This window comes from Lissotriton helveticus, chromosome 11, assembly GCF_964261635.1.
Source record: "Lissotriton helveticus chromosome 11, aLisHel1.1, whole genome shotgun sequence".
Classification (NCBI taxonomy): Eukaryota; Metazoa; Chordata; class Amphibia; order Caudata; family Salamandridae; genus Lissotriton; species Lissotriton helveticus.
In genome coordinates this window covers 527,587,480-527,605,513 of record NC_136072.1, presented here as the reverse complement: position 1 = coordinate 527,605,513, position 18,034 = coordinate 527,587,480, and the positions used below count along the sequence as shown (strand labels likewise).

Genomic DNA, 18,034 nt, shown 5'->3' with positions numbered 1-18,034 from the left:
GGTCCCAACAAAACACAAATTCTAATCCGTCCATAGTGACTAATTTGTAAAAGAATAAGTGCCAAACCATTCTCTGACACGCTCCGGCGACCGCCGAACAACAAGATTGCTTAGTCTTTAGCTCACCCTTTGCCTCTTTCTTCAATATATTGCCCCTGCCCTATATCTCACTCCTATATGTTCCTTTTCATCCCTATTTTCTTGCTTTGTCATTGTTTTCCTCTCTTGCTGTTATTCTGGGTCAAAGTCTGATGATTAAACATAAGTGCTGGTCCCCAAAAAACAAGTGTCAGTGGGCCTCAGCTACAACCACCAGCTCACATTAAGCACTGCCCATCCATCTAAGATACAAGAGTCTCATGTCAATGTAAATTTCACACATTTGGAATAACTTTTTACTTGTATCACAGAAAAGCCCCAGATCTTGTACCTGGATGAGGTCTGCTTCTGGGGTGTAGAGGTGATTGTAAAGGGCATGGTACACCACCTGTGCTCGGTTAGACTGCAGCAACTCTGCAGCTGCCTGTAACAACAGCAAGAATAAAGTAATGTGCGTTAGTAGAGAGCATGGGAAATGCAAAGACAGTAAATGATATATCAAAAAACTACTTACAGAATACAGTATAACCATCCGGACGCAGAGTTAAATGGGAAGTTAAATGATCATGGGTTTTGTCCCTTGCCCTGAAAAGGATACCTGAACAAGGCCAGGCTGCATTCTTTTTTATTCATTTGCTCCTTACGTTTGAGTAGTGCCTGTGATGACAATTCTAATGCTTGCACAGGAGAGTCAGGGTCATTGCTAGTACACTTGTTGGTCTCTGTGTTATTAAGTCTGCCCAGCCTTTATTGCAGCATTTATTTGTTTACGGATTAGGAGTTACGTCTCAACATTACGTTTTGTTTATTTGTCTGTATAACAGAGGTCTGTGTGAGTGCTGCTGTTCAGACATTCCAGGGCCATTGAAAAGCATGTGAATGTCATGAGGAGCTGGGGCTCAGGGGAGTATACCATAATTAGCGAATCTACAACAGTATTACGTCAGAGAAGTCAGTGTGATGCAACTATCTATGCCCTGGATTGGCACAGAACCATATTTTGAAACCCTTTATTTCGAACATCAATGGATATAGGCAGACTTTAGTAACCTACCTCAAGGCTACATTTCATAATGCCTTCTAATGCTGCCCTCTAATGGTCCACTGTGGTACAGATTCACTTCTAAATTCCTTGTTTCACAACAACTACACCTCAAATTTTACAACTATAAATTCTATATCTGCGCATAAGTTGTGCTTATTAATATGCGACATCAACATCAAATCACGCTAGGGACAACTTCCAAAAGGGGAACTCTGTGAGGTTTGTTTGCACACTAGAGAAGAGTCTATGAACTATTGAAACTGATCTAATGGCATAATGTTATTTTCTTTTTTTTTAACATTCCTGGTGGCATGTGGACCCCACACATCAAACTCGACCTCTTTTTTATTCTTTTTGAATAAAGGGATGTATGGACTGCTTTACAAGGGAAAGTCTGGCTCACTTGCCTCATAAGAACATGGTTCTTTAGTCTCTCTCCAGAGAAAGGAAATACGACTATGTGTAATGTGTTTTACTGAATGTTAGACCAAGGCAGATGATGACCACTCGAACAATGTTAGAAATTGAGTTTCCGTTTGGTAGAGGTATGCACCTTGTCCAAGCAGGAACCACCACTCTAGTCAGGGTAAGCGAGATACACTAAAAGATAACATGTGCTCACCCTCTGGTAACTTGACACAGAGCAGTCAGGCTAATCTAAAGAGGAAATGTGTAAAGTATTTGTAAAACACACACAGTTACAAAATAAAAATACAAAAAGAAACTTCACGCAGGTTTAGAAAAATGTATTATGATTTTATAAATAATTCCAAACAGACAAGAAGTTAAGTTATGAATTTCTAAAGAATATAAAAAGAGTTCCAGTGCTTTGAAGCAATTAGAACTTTAGAGGTTACTTGAGGTGGCGCTGTACCGAGCAAAGTCAAAAGTTCAAGCCAACCACGATGGAACGTGGCCAGGTACAGGAGCTATGCGGGCCCAGGTAACAGAGTACTGTGATCCTGATCATAAGCATGAGAAGCGGGGTTGATACGGCAGTAGATGCGTCTAGGTCATCCAGCAAATGAGGGATGCGTTGATTTTTCACATGTGTTGATGGCGATGCATTGGATTCTGAAATCGATTATCGAACTGCAATGCTTTCATTCTGAAGCCAATGCACCAGGTTCCTACACACTGTCAAAGGGATGCATTGATCGATCTTCAGCTACGATGCAGTGGTCTCAGTGCTGAGTCGATACAGATGCCCCAGGTGCTGCTTCCAGCGAGCAGGGGATGTGTTGGTTGATGCATCAGTTCCAGAGGTGCTGCTCGGGCCCCAAAGTGCGATGCGCAGATTCTACTTTCACACCAGGGTCGATGTGTTAGCTGCTGCTTCCAGCAGGTGGAGAGGTGTCAATCTTACTGGTGCAAGTATCTGGGGCCACTTCTAGTGAACCTGTGGTATATAAATAAATAATACCGGATCTAGGTTTGTCTGGATATAGTAATAACAGATAGCTCAATAAATAAGAGTCAAGATTCGAGGTAGTAGGAGTTTTGCAGGTTTTAATCAGCATAAAGGACAGGAACAGGACAACCTGCACGGGAACAGAATGGCAGCGCTGCCGGGGGCAGGAAGGGCAGAGCTCTCTCTCGGGAAAGAACTGGCGTAACATTTAATAACAATACACAAACATATATAGTAAAACAGTTGCATTACAATACATATGATAGGCGGAGCAGTGGGTGGAGCAAAGGGTGTGACGCGTAGCAGTCGCGAAAGATAAGGGTGAAAGTAGGTGTAACAGGGCGTATACATAGACATGTGATGCAAACGTAACAGAATATGTCATGAATGGGGCGGAAACAATGGAGGGGGCTACCTAAGGAGCCGGGACCTCTAACCTGATGGTGCGCGAAAACTGGCAATGACGTGTTACTAGGAGAAGCTGGGGGCTATGAACTCTGTGCTAGGAGTGGAGACTGAAGTCTGGAGAGTCAGGGCGACATGTACCTAAACCCTATCTAGTATCTGATGTTTAGAGAACATGTTGATATAAACTAAGAAGTCAGGAGGGGAAAGGCTAACAGACACTAAGACTGGAGCATGCATTATTCTACATGTAGTGCGTGATGAAGAATATTAAATGACCATTAATACAGTATTTCTCTTACATGGAGCCGTAAAGGCTAGACAATGACGGAAACTATTGATGCGATTCAGTAGCTTTAGGAATGCAGAGAAGGAGGACTGGACTGATAACTAGAACTCTTGGCAGACTCAGAGGCAGAGCCAGGCTGAACCGGGCACTGTGAGGCAGGAAGTAAGTGAAGGGTCAAGAACACAGGTGGGGGCTGTATCGCTCCTCAGCGAAGGCTCAGGAGACAGGAGCTGAATCGGGTGTCCAGGCCCTTTTGAGGCCTAGAAACGGGGACTTTTCAATGAAATAACGTGCACACTGAGAAACGTGGCAACGTAACTGTACATAGGCCTATCATTCGTAGTATTCACGAGAACTGGAAACTGGCATACTAGAGATGGACACAACTATAATTGCGTCTTTAATCGAACATGGGGAATACAAATGCATATTAATCATGCACACATAACATATGATGGAGGACGCGTAGGGACACAGAACATGGCAGAATTTACTTTTCCACATTCCCTCCTTGTCACTACGTTTCCATCAGGAAACATCAATATTCATGATACCATCTATCATTTCATACAGTATCATTTGCTCGTCTCGAATTGTCTTGGAACGGGATTTAGAACGGGACTTGGGACTAGGAATACAAGAGGTAGCACAAATGCCGCAAATCGCAGGGCCACATTGTATACAGAGGCAGCAACTGAATATGATCGCTACTGCAATACCTAGAAAGGACAATACTTTCCATCCCCAAGCGGAAATTATATTCCAGAACCAACCGGACCATGTCCAGGTGCCTGGATCTTGGTGTAACAGATGGGCAATTTTATGAAGTCTGGTTATAGCTGAATAAACAGACGGCGCGTTATTTGGAATGAAAATGCAGCAACTAGATCCGATGACTCTACAGGCCCCGCCCCTATCGGCCAGTATGACGTCAAGGACGAGACTATTCTGCAAAACGACAATTCTCATAAAGGATTGCTCTTCGGTCAAGTTACCTAGAGCAGAGGTAGTCTCAATCACTACTGCTTCGAGGGTTCTGGTTAATCTACGTATCAGTTTACTATTCACTACAGTACCTAAGTAGGGGAAAACACCTTTATTGATATCTATGTATTGTTCTAAAGCAGTTTCAGTATAATCGACAATCGGGAGGTCTCTCTTGTGTCTAGTATGTACTAGGTGGGAATTCCTATGGTAGTCAGGTGGGGCTAGAAAAACTGGTGGCAGCAGGAAGGCAATGTAACAGGTTCCCTCCCAATCGAGGGGCAGACGAACATATGCGGTTTGACCACAAATAAAATAAGAATGACGTGAAGCTTTGAAAATAGATTTCCTACTGTCACTATACTTGACAATAGTAGTACAATCACTATGCCCTACATGTACGGAACCATTATTTCGGACACATAATTCGCCTTTGACTGGTAGTACTGCAATAGCAGGTAAGTCTGGAGTAGGATCAGACTGAACATTCAGGACCATAAAATTCGAAGAATAATTACCTAAATTATACACTTCATTTTCTAGATCTAACCCGGTTCTGAGGGGAAGACCTTGCTTGTCTGGAAAACATGTACTGTTAAGAAAAGACATATCTGTTGAGGATGACGTTAACGTGGACCATGCTCCACACGAACCATTATGTGAAAATGGATAAGGAAAGAGTGGCAGAACTCCCTTCGGTGTCTGGAAAGGGGGGAGTCGACCACATACCCAACAATTAGTGGCATTGCTGGTCTGGTGTGAATAATGTAACATGCGGATAAAAGAATTATTACGCATAGCGAGGCGGTAAGAGAGTTCATGAGGAGGCAGATCACTAAACGTGTGCTCTACTGTAACATTAGAAGACTTATTTACATGAGAAACTGGAAAATACAGGTAGAATGCATAACTGGTGCAGGAAATCATAATGCTGAGAAATAATATGAAACTTAGAAAAACGATACATCGGATTGAGTTTTGACTAACTCTCTCACTATGGGGGTCTATTTTATACATGCCAGAAACCGGTCTAACCGTTTCACCTAGGGGAGGACTTAGACAATCAAACTGGCTGACTTATTTTACTAGACCTTAACTTTTTCTTATACTCCTGTTGCGGAGTTGTCTCTAACAGGGAGGGTTCAGTAACAGTGTCTTTTGCGGGACAGTCCTTAAGAATAGTACTTTGGCAGTCCTTTAAATCCTCGGAAATGTTCTTTGAAACGGGCTTCAATCCATAAAATTTCTTGATATGCGAAAGATGCACCCAGCCTTTGCGTCCCTCCAACTTCACGGCTGTACGGGTGGCCAGGAGGACCTGTCGGGGCTCCTTCCAGCGAGGCTCCAGCGGACTTGATCGATCAAAATTTCGCACTAGGACCATGGATCCGGGAACGATTTCATGCGGTGCCACCTCGGTATTGTCTGGAAATGCGGCGGCAACCTGTGAACGACAAGAGTTGAGGGCAGACATCAAGGAAGCTAGGTAATCTGTCAGCATATTACTTGAAACATCGGTAATACTTCGAGGTCTAGGTGTACCCCACATGTTAGGGGGGCGGCCGAAAACGACCTCGTACGGGGACAGACCTGATCTGGAATGTGCGACCATGCGCATATAAAACAAAGCAACTGGCAGAGCTACTAGCCAGTCCACACCTTTCTCTTGACAAACTTTGGCGATGCGAATTTTCAGGGTCTGGTTATGTCTCTCTACGAGACCGGCTGCTTCAGGATGGCGTACACAATGGAACTTCCACTGGTACCCTAACAAAAGGGAAACGTGCTTCATTAACTCTGATGAGAATGGCTGGCCGTTATCAGAATATACGACCCTAGGGAGTCCGTAACGGGGGAAGAACTCACGAACCAGCTGCTTGGCAGTGGTCGCGGCTGTATAATCTGGGACTGGATATGCTTCTGTCCACCTGGACAAAGCGCATACAACTACAAGGACATACTTGAAACCTCGACATCGCTCCATCTGAATGTAATCCATCTGGAGGACTTCAAAAGGGTGGTCAGGGGGCTGGAATCCACCTTGTTCCACCGGGACACTTTTACCTGGATTAAACTGACAACATATCATACAGGTACGGACTTTCTGCTTGGCTGCAGCTCGTAAATGCTTGTTGAACCAAATATTCTGAATACTGTCTAACATAGCTTTTTCTCCTAAATGTGCTGGACTATGTGCGGTATTGATGATGACTTGAACCATAGAGTCGGGGAGAAACCATGTGGCTTTTCCCTTCGTCACCCATCCTTGATCTGTCTGGACCCCTCCTTGTTCGGACCATTTCTTGATTTCATCGGGAGTAGCATGTAACTGGATATCTATGACATCTTGAGTAGGGTCTTTAACTGTCATACATGTAGTCGGATCTGGAGTGTGTGTCATGTTAACTGGAATGTCTGGAGTCTGAGCTGTGAGCTTGGCTGTGCGATCTGCTAGATCGTTACCTTGAGAAATAATGTCAGTGACTTTCGTATGTGCTTTGCATTTCATGATAGCAATGGATGTCGGTAAATGTATTGCATCTAACAGAGCTTGAATGAGGAGACCATGCTGAATCTTGGTTCCATGAGAAGTCATGAAACCTCTCTCCTGCCAGAGCACTCCAAAGTCGTGTACGACTCCAAATGCGTAGCGTGAATCTGTGTAAATGTTAACTTTCAGGTTCTTGGCACGTATGCAGGCTTGTGTCAGAGCAACTAGCTCTGCTGCTTGAGCAGACAGGATGTCAATACGGTGTGTCTCTATAACTTCAGTATCAGTAGTCACTGCATACGCGGCTACTAGTTCTCCTGTACTTGTTCTCATGCATGAACCATCCACATAAAGTGTCAGGTCAGGGTCTGGTAACGGAATATCTGTCAGATCTTGTCTTGGCTTTGTCGTAATGTTAACTACTTCCACACAGTCATGTGTGGCAGGATTTGAAGTAACTGATGGTAACAGTGTAGCAGGATTGAGAACGTTGCAGCGTCTGATTTCTATGTGTGGCTGGAACAGTGTCAATTCATAACCTGTTAAACGTGCAATTGTCAAGTGCTGAGTTTGTGTTCGGTTTAAAAGAACTTCCACGGAGTGTGGAACTTGTACTGTCAGGGAGTGTCCTAAGACTATGGAATCACTTTGTCTGATAGCTAGTGCTGTAGCTGCAACTGACTTGAGGCACGCAGGCAGAGCCTGGGCTACAGGATCTAATGTACTCGAAAAATAAGCACAAGGCTTGTATTGTCCTGCTTGATCTTGTGTGAGAACAGATAATGCTGTACCTTCACGTTCAGTAACGAAAAGTGTAAAAGGCTTACTGTAGTTCGGTGTAGCTAGAACTGGAGCTTGGCATAGAGCTTTCTTTAACTCATTGAAACTAAGTGTATGTTCAGATGTCCATGGGAGGACAGTCGAGACGGCTGCCTCCTGGGTCGTTAACTGTATCAGTGGTTTAGCTAGAAATGCATACTGAGGAATCCATTGTCTGCAATAAGAAGTAAGGCCGATAAAAGCACGTACCTCCTTCTGGGTCTTGGGCTGAGGAAGACTCGCTATTAACTGGATACGGTCTGGTGTCAACTGCCTACCCCTCTTGGACAGTAAGTGTCCTAAGTAGACCACTTGCTGGACACAGAATTGAAGCTTCGAAGGGGACACCTTGTGCCCCATCTCGGCAAGGAAATACAAGACTGTAAGTGATGCTTGCTCGCAAGCACGTTCAGAACGGGCTGTAATCAGGAGATCATCGACATATTGGAGCAGGGCAGTGTCAGTTGGCATGTGAACATTATCAAGTTGTCTCTTAAGTGCTTGACTGTAAATACTAGGACTTTCTGTGAAACCTTGAGGAGCTCGTGTGAACATATAGCTCCTTCCATTTAAACAGAATCCGAAAAGAAACTGGCTGTCTGGATGAATTGGAACACTGAAAAATGCGTTCTTGAGGTCTATGACTGTAAAAAATGTGGCTTCAGAATCAATGGCTGTCAATAGTGACGAAATGTCAGGGACAACTGGGTACTGAGGAATGATACATTTATTAAGTTCTCGTAGGTCAATCACTAATCGATATACTGGGGGTGCATTTGGATCAGTACGTTTCATGACTGGAATGATCGGAGAATTGCATACATTGGAGTCAGTTTCTACAACCACTCCTTGAGCTATGAGCTCGTCAATAATTTTGGATAAGGCTGCTACAGCCTCAGGTGGCAATCTGTACTGTCTGATTCGTGGTAACACTACACCTGGCTTGAGAGTCACACGATGGGGTGTGATTTGCATGTAACCTACATCAGTTGGACCTTGCGCCCATAAATGCTGCGGAACATTAGACAATCTGGGATCAAAATCTCGTAATACATAGTGACCCTTGAAGTCACGTAGGAACAGACGTATTCCCTCGGGGGAACAGCAAATAACTGCACCTAACTCTTTCAGTGTTTTAATGCCTAATAGATTTTCTGGACATGACTTAGTAAGTAACAGATCAGTAGTGCGGGACAATGAACCTACTTCTAGAGTAACTGGCTTTGAAATTTCATTAACTATTGGCTTTCCTGAAAATCCAAGGGAAACATTTCTAGAGCCTGAGAGCGGAGCCCCTGGAACTTCGGCGTGACTAATTGTGGTCCTACTTGCCCCTGTATCAATCAAAAACTTTCTATCTTTCCCTAATACTTGACTGTGAACATAGGGACCTTCTTGATCTACAGGTATCTCGATGAGAGGCAAGCCTACCTCCCTCTCTAGGCTGTTTCATGAATATGGCTGATACTCTGGATACTCGGACTGTGCATACTGGTACATCTGCTGTGTAACATGCTGTGTTGCAGCGATAGGCTGCGGTGCGGTAACTGTCTGTTGTGCATTCTGTGGCTGAGGAGTCTGTGAAACTTGTTCTTGTCTAGGTGGACGTGGTCTTTCCTTAGTCTTACCGGTAGCTATGTTGTGTTTCAGAACTGCACACTCGTTTATATAATGACCTGGCTGTTTACAATAATTGCAGTTCCCTTTAACGGGAGCTGCAGGATGACTGGCTTGATTCGGACCCCTCTTCTGGCTGTCTTGAGGAACAGATTGTGCAACTAGTACTTTCATTTTCGTGTCTTTCATACGTTTTCTCTCGTGTTCTTGTTCTTCTCTGATTCTATTCTGGTGATATTGGAGCATCTGTAACATCTGGGACGGGGTATTAGCTTGCCAGGTACTTTCGACTTTCAAAACTAGATTCTTAACTTGTGGGCTTGAATTCTCGACTAAATTAGTAACAAAAAGATGAGGGTATGACTCACTACTGGTCTTGAGGCCACTGTTGATGCTGAAACATTTCTCAAATCTAGAATAAAAATCACTAATATCTTCATCTTGTTTCTGTTTACAGGCTGAGATGGCATCCCAGTCTTCCTTTTTAGTTGTTAGTAATCTGGGTAAAACTTGAATCAATAATTCAGGTAATTCTTTACATTTCGCTCCAAGACCGGTACCTGGTACTCGTGCCTTATCTTCAGCTTCTAGAACTGCCCAATCGATCTTTTTCTCTCCCACCTCCCATTCTTTTTCCTTGAGCTTTTCATACACCCCTGCGGGCAACAGAACCTTTAACATTTTAATTATATCTGGATACGTGTATTCTCCCATACGGAGCATGTCTTTTAATTCTCTATGGAACCCTGCTGGATCTTTATCATGACAGGGAATTAATTTTTTCATCTCTAAGAGTTCCATCTTTGTGATCGGGGTGTAAACAAACACTCGTTCTAGTTCGCCACCCGTTCCTCTAACTGGGTGGACTTCTCGTAACGGATTCTGTCTGTCTATGTAAAAGGGTTTACTTTCTGGGGGTGAGACGTGAACAAAATGCGGGTTCAGAAACGTTCTATATTTGTGGCGCTGTTCTAGAATGACACTAATTAAATCGGTACCTAGACCTTTCCATCTATACTGGAGTAACTCGTTCAGGATATCATGTAACGGACCTGGATCAGAGTGCTGACCCTCATACAGAGTAATGAGGTGCTGGATCATATACATACCCACCAGTCGTTGCTCGGCTGGGGGCAGTTTCAGAAACATTTGTGCCACTATTTCGTCTGGAAAAGTGGTAGAATCAGTAATCCATCGGACTGCTGATCGGGCTAGTTCTTGTTCATGCATGGTACTTAACTCACTGTAACCGATTCGTGATTTCAGAATATGATCGGTAGCTTGAAATACTTGTTCTAGAGAACCTTGTTCTAGTGCTGGATGATGAAGAACTGACTTGTGTTCTAGGCGTAAATGGCACTCTGGAAATCTAGATTTTCCTACATACGCTATTCTGGCGGGATTCTCGTCGTCTACCTCTTCAGTATCAGAGTTACTTTCTTTCTCGCTTACTTGTGCTGCTTTACGTTGTTCGTGTAACCTTATTATTTCTTTACGGATTTTCTTGTACATACTCTCCATACCACTGATGGTCTTGTGCTTACCCTCGGCTATATTATCACTCCACTTTGTCAGGATTCTCATTTCGGCCGGATCTTTGGACGGGTAATCTTGTTCTCTTATTAGACAGTTAATCAGAAACTTTAGTATCATGAGCTGGATCTCAGCTTTCCTTTGAGACATGGCTTCGCCAATGCTTTCTGGATCATCCCCTGTACGGATGAAACGATATATTCTGTCTAGATCTTCCTTCATATTCGGTAAGGTAACTAGATACTCGGTCACCTTTCTTACGCGTAATGAATATAAAACCATATTATCCTCGCCTGGGACTGGATCATAGCCGCATTCGGTAAGGGCTTTCCTTATTTCTGCAACAGACTGATATCTGGGCGTACGCTGTGACGCTTGAGCATGCAATTCGACTGTCGTTAAACGCTTGTGTGGCGGCGGGGTTCCTGGAGGACCTCCCCCCGCGGCCCCTAAACTGGAATCGTCGACCGATGTTCTTCGTGCTGGCAGAGTGGGCAATTGAAATGCGGGCTGAACCTGGGGTACCGTAGCAGGTACTGCAAGGGGTGCCCCGGTGTCTGGAGGAGCAGGAATTGCCTGATTTACAGGGACTGGCGGAGCGGGATTTGCATATTCTGGGACTGTGTCGTCCAAATAGGACGAAATGAAAATATCAGCTGCGGTCGGTTTGTGACGTAGCTTGGTCGGAACTAAGGGAGGCGGATAATTACTGGAGGCCTCTGGGGTCGCTTTTGGCAAGCCCTCGGCAAGAAGAGGGTACATACCCTTAATAAGGGCATTCCTCTGTCTGTCTGACTGTTCGGCTTTAACTCGTTCACCTATCTCGATTAATTCCCTTTCTTGGGCTCGTTCTAAGGATTCTCTACTTAATTCTGACTTTCTGATTTCTTTTTCGGTTCTTTTATGGGATTCTTTGCGCCATAACTCGATGGCATCTTTCTGTGACTGTCTGGCTTTCTTTTTCCATAATGCCTCTTCTACTCTCATGATGCACTCGGCATCCCACGTACCTGATACGGGCCATCTATACTTTTCCTCTAACTCTTTGGTATACTCTACCCATAAATCTAGATATAATATGGCACTTATGCCATGCTTCTGATACATAAAGTGACCTGGACTGTCCCTGGGCGGGACGGGAACTGCTGCTTCCAGCAGACCCTTTCTAGTTTTTAACTGACGTAATCTTGAAAAGAGAGACATTGTAAACTTGAATCGGAACACAATACAATACACGAGGAACAATTGGGAGAACAATTCAGGCATACCACGACATTGAGAATACATCGAACAACATTATAACATAACAGTTCAGATAGAATATTACCTGGAATACTGAGAACAGAAACACATGAATTTCTCGAGAACGGAACAGACTAGAGTTACTGGATGCACTGCTGGAACAGTACGGAACATACCGGTCCCATAAAGGGACGCATCAAGACCCGTATCCACCTAGGTGAACACTTTGTTTCGGATCTGCGTACCCAGACCCATCGGACCAGAGACAATTTAGATTGACCCTGTCTAGATACTACCCCAGCAACGGTACTCACCGGGCAGCAAGAACGGAAGGCCTCTGACTGGACTGGACTGCTTCGACGCCGGACGGACGAACTTCGGACCTTAGTTACGGGTGGGCCTCCGGATACCTCGGACCTTGGACTCTCGGCTTGGGCTCTGGTCGGGACTCGCCGCGTTCCTCCACCGCCTCGTCTGGATGCTGGACCGCCACCTCCGTCTCCTCCGTGGGCCTGAGGGATACTTGAAGCAGAAATATCTGCACGTGCACGGTATGGTTCCGTCACGGCTGCAGAGGGTCAGGGGGCCGGCGTGGCTTCACCGGCGCGTGGGGAAAGGGCAAGTCCCTATTCGGGCGCCATTATGTGGTATATAAATAAATAATACCGGATCTAGGTTTGTCTGGATATAGTAATAACAGATAGCTCAATAAATAAGAGTCAAGATTCGAGGTAGTAGGAGTTTTGCAGGTTTTAATCAGCATAAAGGACAGGAACAGGACAACCTGCACGGGAACAGAATGGCAGCGCTGCCGGGGGCAGGAAGGGCAGAGCTCTCTCTCGGGAAAGAACTGGCGTAACATTTAATAACAATACACAAACATATATAGTAAAACAGTTGCATTACAATACATATGATAGGCGGAGCAGTGGGTGGAGCAAAGGGTGTGACGCGTAGCAGTCGCGAAAGATAAGGGTGAAAGTAGGTGTAACAGGGCGTATACATAGACATGTGATGCAAACGTAACAGAATATGTCATGAATGGGGCGGAAACAATGGAGGGGGCTACCTAAGGAGCCGGGACCTCTAACCTGATGGTGCGCGAAAACTGGCAATGACGTGTTACTAGGAGAAGCTGGGGGCTATGAACTCTGTGCTAGGAGTGGAGACTGAAGTCTGGAGAGTCAGGGCGACATGTACCTAAACCCTATCTAGTATCTGATGTTTAGAGAACATGTTGATATAAACTAAGAAGTCAGGAGGGGAAAGGCTAACAGACACTAAGACTGGAGCATGCATTATTCTACATGTAGTGCGTGATGAAGAATATTAAATGACCATTAATACAGTATTTCTCTTACATGGAGCCGTAAAGGCTAGACAATGACGGAAACTATTGATGCGATTCAGTAGCTTTAGGAATGCAGAGAAGGAGGACTGGACTGATAACTAGAACTCTTGGCAGACTCAGAGGCAGAGCCAGGCTGAACCGGGCACTGTGAGGCAGGAAGTAAGTGAAGGGTCAAGAACACAGGTGGGGGCTGTATCGCTCCTCAGCGAAGGCTCAGGAGACAGGAGCTGAATCGGGTGTCCAGGCCCTTTTGAGGCCTAGAAACGGGGACTTTTCAATGAAATAACGTGCACACTGAGAAACGTGGCAACGTAACTTTACATAGGCCTATCATTCGTAGTATTCACGAGAACTGGAAACTGGCATACTAGAGATGGACACAACTATAATTGCGTCTTTAATCGAACATGGGGAATACAAATGCATATTAATCATGCACACATAACATATGATGGAGGACGCGTAGGGACACAGAACATGGCAGAATTTACTTTTCCACAAACCAGGCACAAGAGCAAGGGGAGAGACTGATTTCCTTGAGTCCCAACAACAGGAGTCAAGCCAAAAAACCCTTGGAAATCACTTCGGGTGAAAGGCAAAGTCCAGTTTTCCTCAACAGGGTCAGAGAGCAGCAGGGCAACGCAGCAAAAAAGCAAGCCTTCCAGGTCATCAGAGCTTCAAGTGTGTTGATTTGGTGGGTTCAGAAACGCAGTACTTGTACCCAAATATGCCTTTGAAGCGGGGGTGACTTCAAAGAAGGGTATTTGATGTGCACACAGACCCTTTCTTCCCAGTCCTGGCTCTAAACTATCAGTAGGGGGTATCCAGCTCTTTGGATGGGGACAGTACACTACCTATTCAGTTGCAAGTAACAGCTCCTTCCCCCCTTCCTGCCCAGGAAGAGCCACCAGAATGCAGATGAGTGCTCAGACACACCTAACCTTCCAACGTTTGTGGCTGTTTAGAGGGAATGCACAAAGTGAAGCTGTCACCCTCCCCAGATGTGTATTGGAGAAAGACTGCAAGCACACAGATGAGTAAGAGCAGAGAAATGTTAAATCCAACTTTATCAGTAAAGAAGATCTATTATTACCATTCCAAAGATATGAAACATGACATTGCTAGTACTTCCTAATCAGGAATTAATCAGGAATTACAGCTTAAAAGTGTACTAAGGAATTCCTAATGCTAACCTATGAGAGGAGTAGGCCCAATTGCATTGAAAAACAAATGTAGTGGTTTTTCACTATCATGACATGCAAAACTTAAAATTACATGTCCTAACTTTTACTTATACAGCACCCTGCCCTATGGGCTACCTAAGACCTACCTTAGGGCTGACTTATGTGTATTCAAAGGGGAGTTTAAGGTTTGGCCAAGAGTTTTTAATGCCAAGTCGAAGTGGCAGTAAACTGCAGACATAGGCCTTGTAATGACAGGCTTCAGACAGGTCTGAAAGGTGACTTGTGTGGGTGGCACAATCAAGGCTGCAGGCCCACTAGTAGCATTTAATTTACAGGCCCGGAGTATATGGTATACCATTGTACAAGGGCCTTACAAGGAAATTAAATATGCCAATTGTGTATACACCAATTACACCATGTTTAGGGGAGAAGCATGTGCACTTTAGCACTGGCCAACAGTGGTAACTTGCTCAGAGTCCTACGGTCAACAAAAAGATACCGCAAAAAGAGGAGGTAAACAGGCATAACGTTTAGGGTAAGACCACCCGAAGGATGATAGTTCTAATAAACAGGCTATTTGATCCTGAGTCAAAATTACATAGGAGGTAGAGGAGAAGGTCTTTCCAAAGTTTACTGAAGCAATATCATTTTTAATGTCACCCTCCACATACAACTTTCCTCCTCGAGGAACAACCACCTTGTCCACAGGGAACAGCTGCAACACAATTAAGCAGCCATCTTGCTACCTAATCACAAATGGCTCCATCCAACAAGTTTTACTAAGCGTTAAAAAAAATTTTTGAGATAAATCAATACTGCAGGAAAAAACTCCCTAAAATAGAGAGCTATACGAGGAATCACATAAAAATTATGCATTTTCAGAGACACATTTTGAATGGAAGGATCCAATTACAAAGCCAGACGGAGTTGGGTAGAGAATCCCATCATAAACATGCAACATTTTGGAATAATCTGCCACCTGTTCTTTTCTGGTGCCTTTGGGTGGAAGAACCAATTTATTTTTGGACAATCTAAAATCCTTCCTGGCTGATAAATTACAAATCATTGCTTCAAATCTTCCGGGCCATTAGTGGAGGCAGACTTGTGAAAGATTAGGAAACTCCTAAACTGAACCCATGAGGCCACTGAAATATGAACGTCAATGGGAGAAGTATGCCTAAAGTCCTTGATGTGATGTTGATTCCTCTGGCTGCATCCTGTAAGGCCTGCAGTTTATTTTGTTTTGTCATAGATTTGCTAGACCGAAAGCGTTCTCATAGTCAACAACAGCTGCGTCAATGGGTCTAGCAACTGCAGCCATATGTGCATCAGCCAACAATTGACAGGGCTTAGGCAACTGCCACAGATGGTAAGTGGACGGTGATATTAGGTCGTTAACATGGCTACTGAGATTTATTTGAAAAATCAAAGCTTGCCCTCAGTGGCCCTTATTTTGAAAGGCCAGTGAATCCTATCTGGGCGAGTAATCATTTTGTAGCTCCATCAGTATTTATGAGGTCCACTATGTTACAGCACACTCATCTTATTTCCCCCGGAGATTCCAAGTAGTCTGGAGGAACCTGCAAAGGAATTCAACCAATAATCCCCCTTAAATCTTCAGCCTCAGGGTTAGTAGGATTAGGATTTCCAGTATTATGAACTTTGGAGTGTGGACTTTAGAGACCCCTCAAAGGGTAACACAAAATTAGTCCCACAGGTCTTAATTTTTGACTGCTAACTCTGCGTCACGGGAGGCAAAAGTGGATTTACTCTTTCGTAACCAATTTTCTGTTCTAATCATTACGAATTTCCCCCTAAATTCCTAGAGATTAACCCAGCTATTATCTAACTTTGGGTTTAGCAAATACTGCAGCAGTTCTCTTGTGGTCCTTGGTCTGAACTTATGATAAATGAAGCACTCACCATCGGTTTATTAACTACGTAGGTTTGAAATTCAACTTCAAGGCATAACATTAAATGATGCAGTGGTTAAATGTAAATACTTAAAAGCCCCGGAGAGTCAGGAGCCTTGGGGCACTCCAGCCCGGTTGTCTTTTTTGCATTTTAAGTTCCTATCATAAGCCTTTTGTGAGAGCCAGCGGTCTTCCGCTTAAAAAGGCCAAAACAGAGATCATGTTCGTCCTCCCTGACCGACTGACTGATTGTACTTATAAAGTGCACTACTGCTGAGGCGTCTTGGCGCTATGTTAGAGTACAAAACTCGGACATATATGCATCCTACTGGTGTTGGGGAAAGAGCCAGATTTTAATTTCTTTCCTAAAAGCAAATCTGTTGGATAAACTTCTTATGTGTAGTGAAAGAGTATTCCAGAGTTTGGACGCCAGAAATGAAAAACGCTTTCCTCCACAGCGTGTTCTTTTTATCTTTGGTATTTGTGCAAGGCCAAGGGAAGAAGATCTTAAAGTCCGAGTAGGGACATAATGTGAGAAAAGAGCTTGCACATCTTTAGCACCCTCTCCAAACAAAGCCTTGTGAACTAGACAAAGTGACTTAAATTCTATTCGTCTACGTACAGGGAGCCAGTGAAGGTTTGTTATAGCTATTGAGGTTGGGTGGCGTCTGGGCAGCTCCAGCAGCATTCTGGCTGCAGCATTTTGAATAGCCTGGAGTTTGTCTAGTTGAGCAACACCCATTCCAAGGTAGACGGCGTTGCAATAATCAATTCTAGACAATATGGTGGAAACAACTACCGTTTTCCTTAGGGCAAAGGGAATATATGGGAGAATCTTTCTCAGTCCTTTTAGAGTGGAAAAGCAAGCTGAGGTGACCTGGTTGATCTGTGGAGCCCAGGTCAGGTTTTTATCAACCATTACTCCCAAATTCCTGGCTTTTAAAACTGGTATCGGGGGTGGTCCAGCATTACTAGGCCACCATAGCTGGTTCCAGATTTGGTCTTTTGATCCGAATTCCATGACTTCTGTTTTTGTTGCATTTAGCTTTAAAAGGTTCACATTCATCCAGTTCATCATGGATGAAATGCAATTACAGAAGTCCATGGCTCGCGAATCTGCAGCCTAAGCTACAGATACTATAAGCTGCGTATCGTCAGCATACAATACCAACTTAAAGCCATGGCTCTTTACCATCCTGGCCAGAGGGGCAACATAGATATTAAATAATGTAGGCGATAAGGCCGATCCCTGCGGGACTCCTCCCGGTAGGGTGAATTCCTCAGATCTAAATCCATTCCAGTAGATCATTTGTTTCCTGTATGCCAGAAAGGATGATAGGAGAGAAAGTGCTGTACCATTGACACAAGAATCCTGCAGCCTATGATTGAGCACAGTGTGGTTTACCGTATCAAAGGCAGCTGTTAGATCAAGCAGGACCAACTGGTGGATCAATCTGCAAAATGAGCTCTTTCTAACTTCATTCTAAGGACAAAGTTAAACATCTGGGGAACTGTCTTAGAGCATGACGTATCTATAACAGTCCAAGTTACAGGAATAAAGCTTCTTTAACCTATGGCTCCTAAGACAGGTGATCCCCTTTATTCCTTTTCGATATGAGCATCTAGTAGAGGAAGCCATTTTAAAAACCCA

The 18,034-nt window shown here is 44.2% G+C and overlaps 1 protein-coding gene across 1 annotated transcript in view; it reads right to left on the bottom strand.

Moving 5' to 3' along the window:
• The window catches only part of TTI2 (TELO2 interacting protein 2), a 62,018-nt gene that overhangs the window by 25,795 nt on the left and 18,189 nt on the right, over nucleotides 1–18,034 (bottom strand). The window contains exon 3 of the mRNA XM_078666180.1: nucleotides 431–523. Within this exon, the coding sequence (XP_078522306.1) occupies nucleotides 431–523 (93 nt within the window). The remainder of the gene's footprint in view (nucleotides 1–430; nucleotides 524–18,034) is intronic.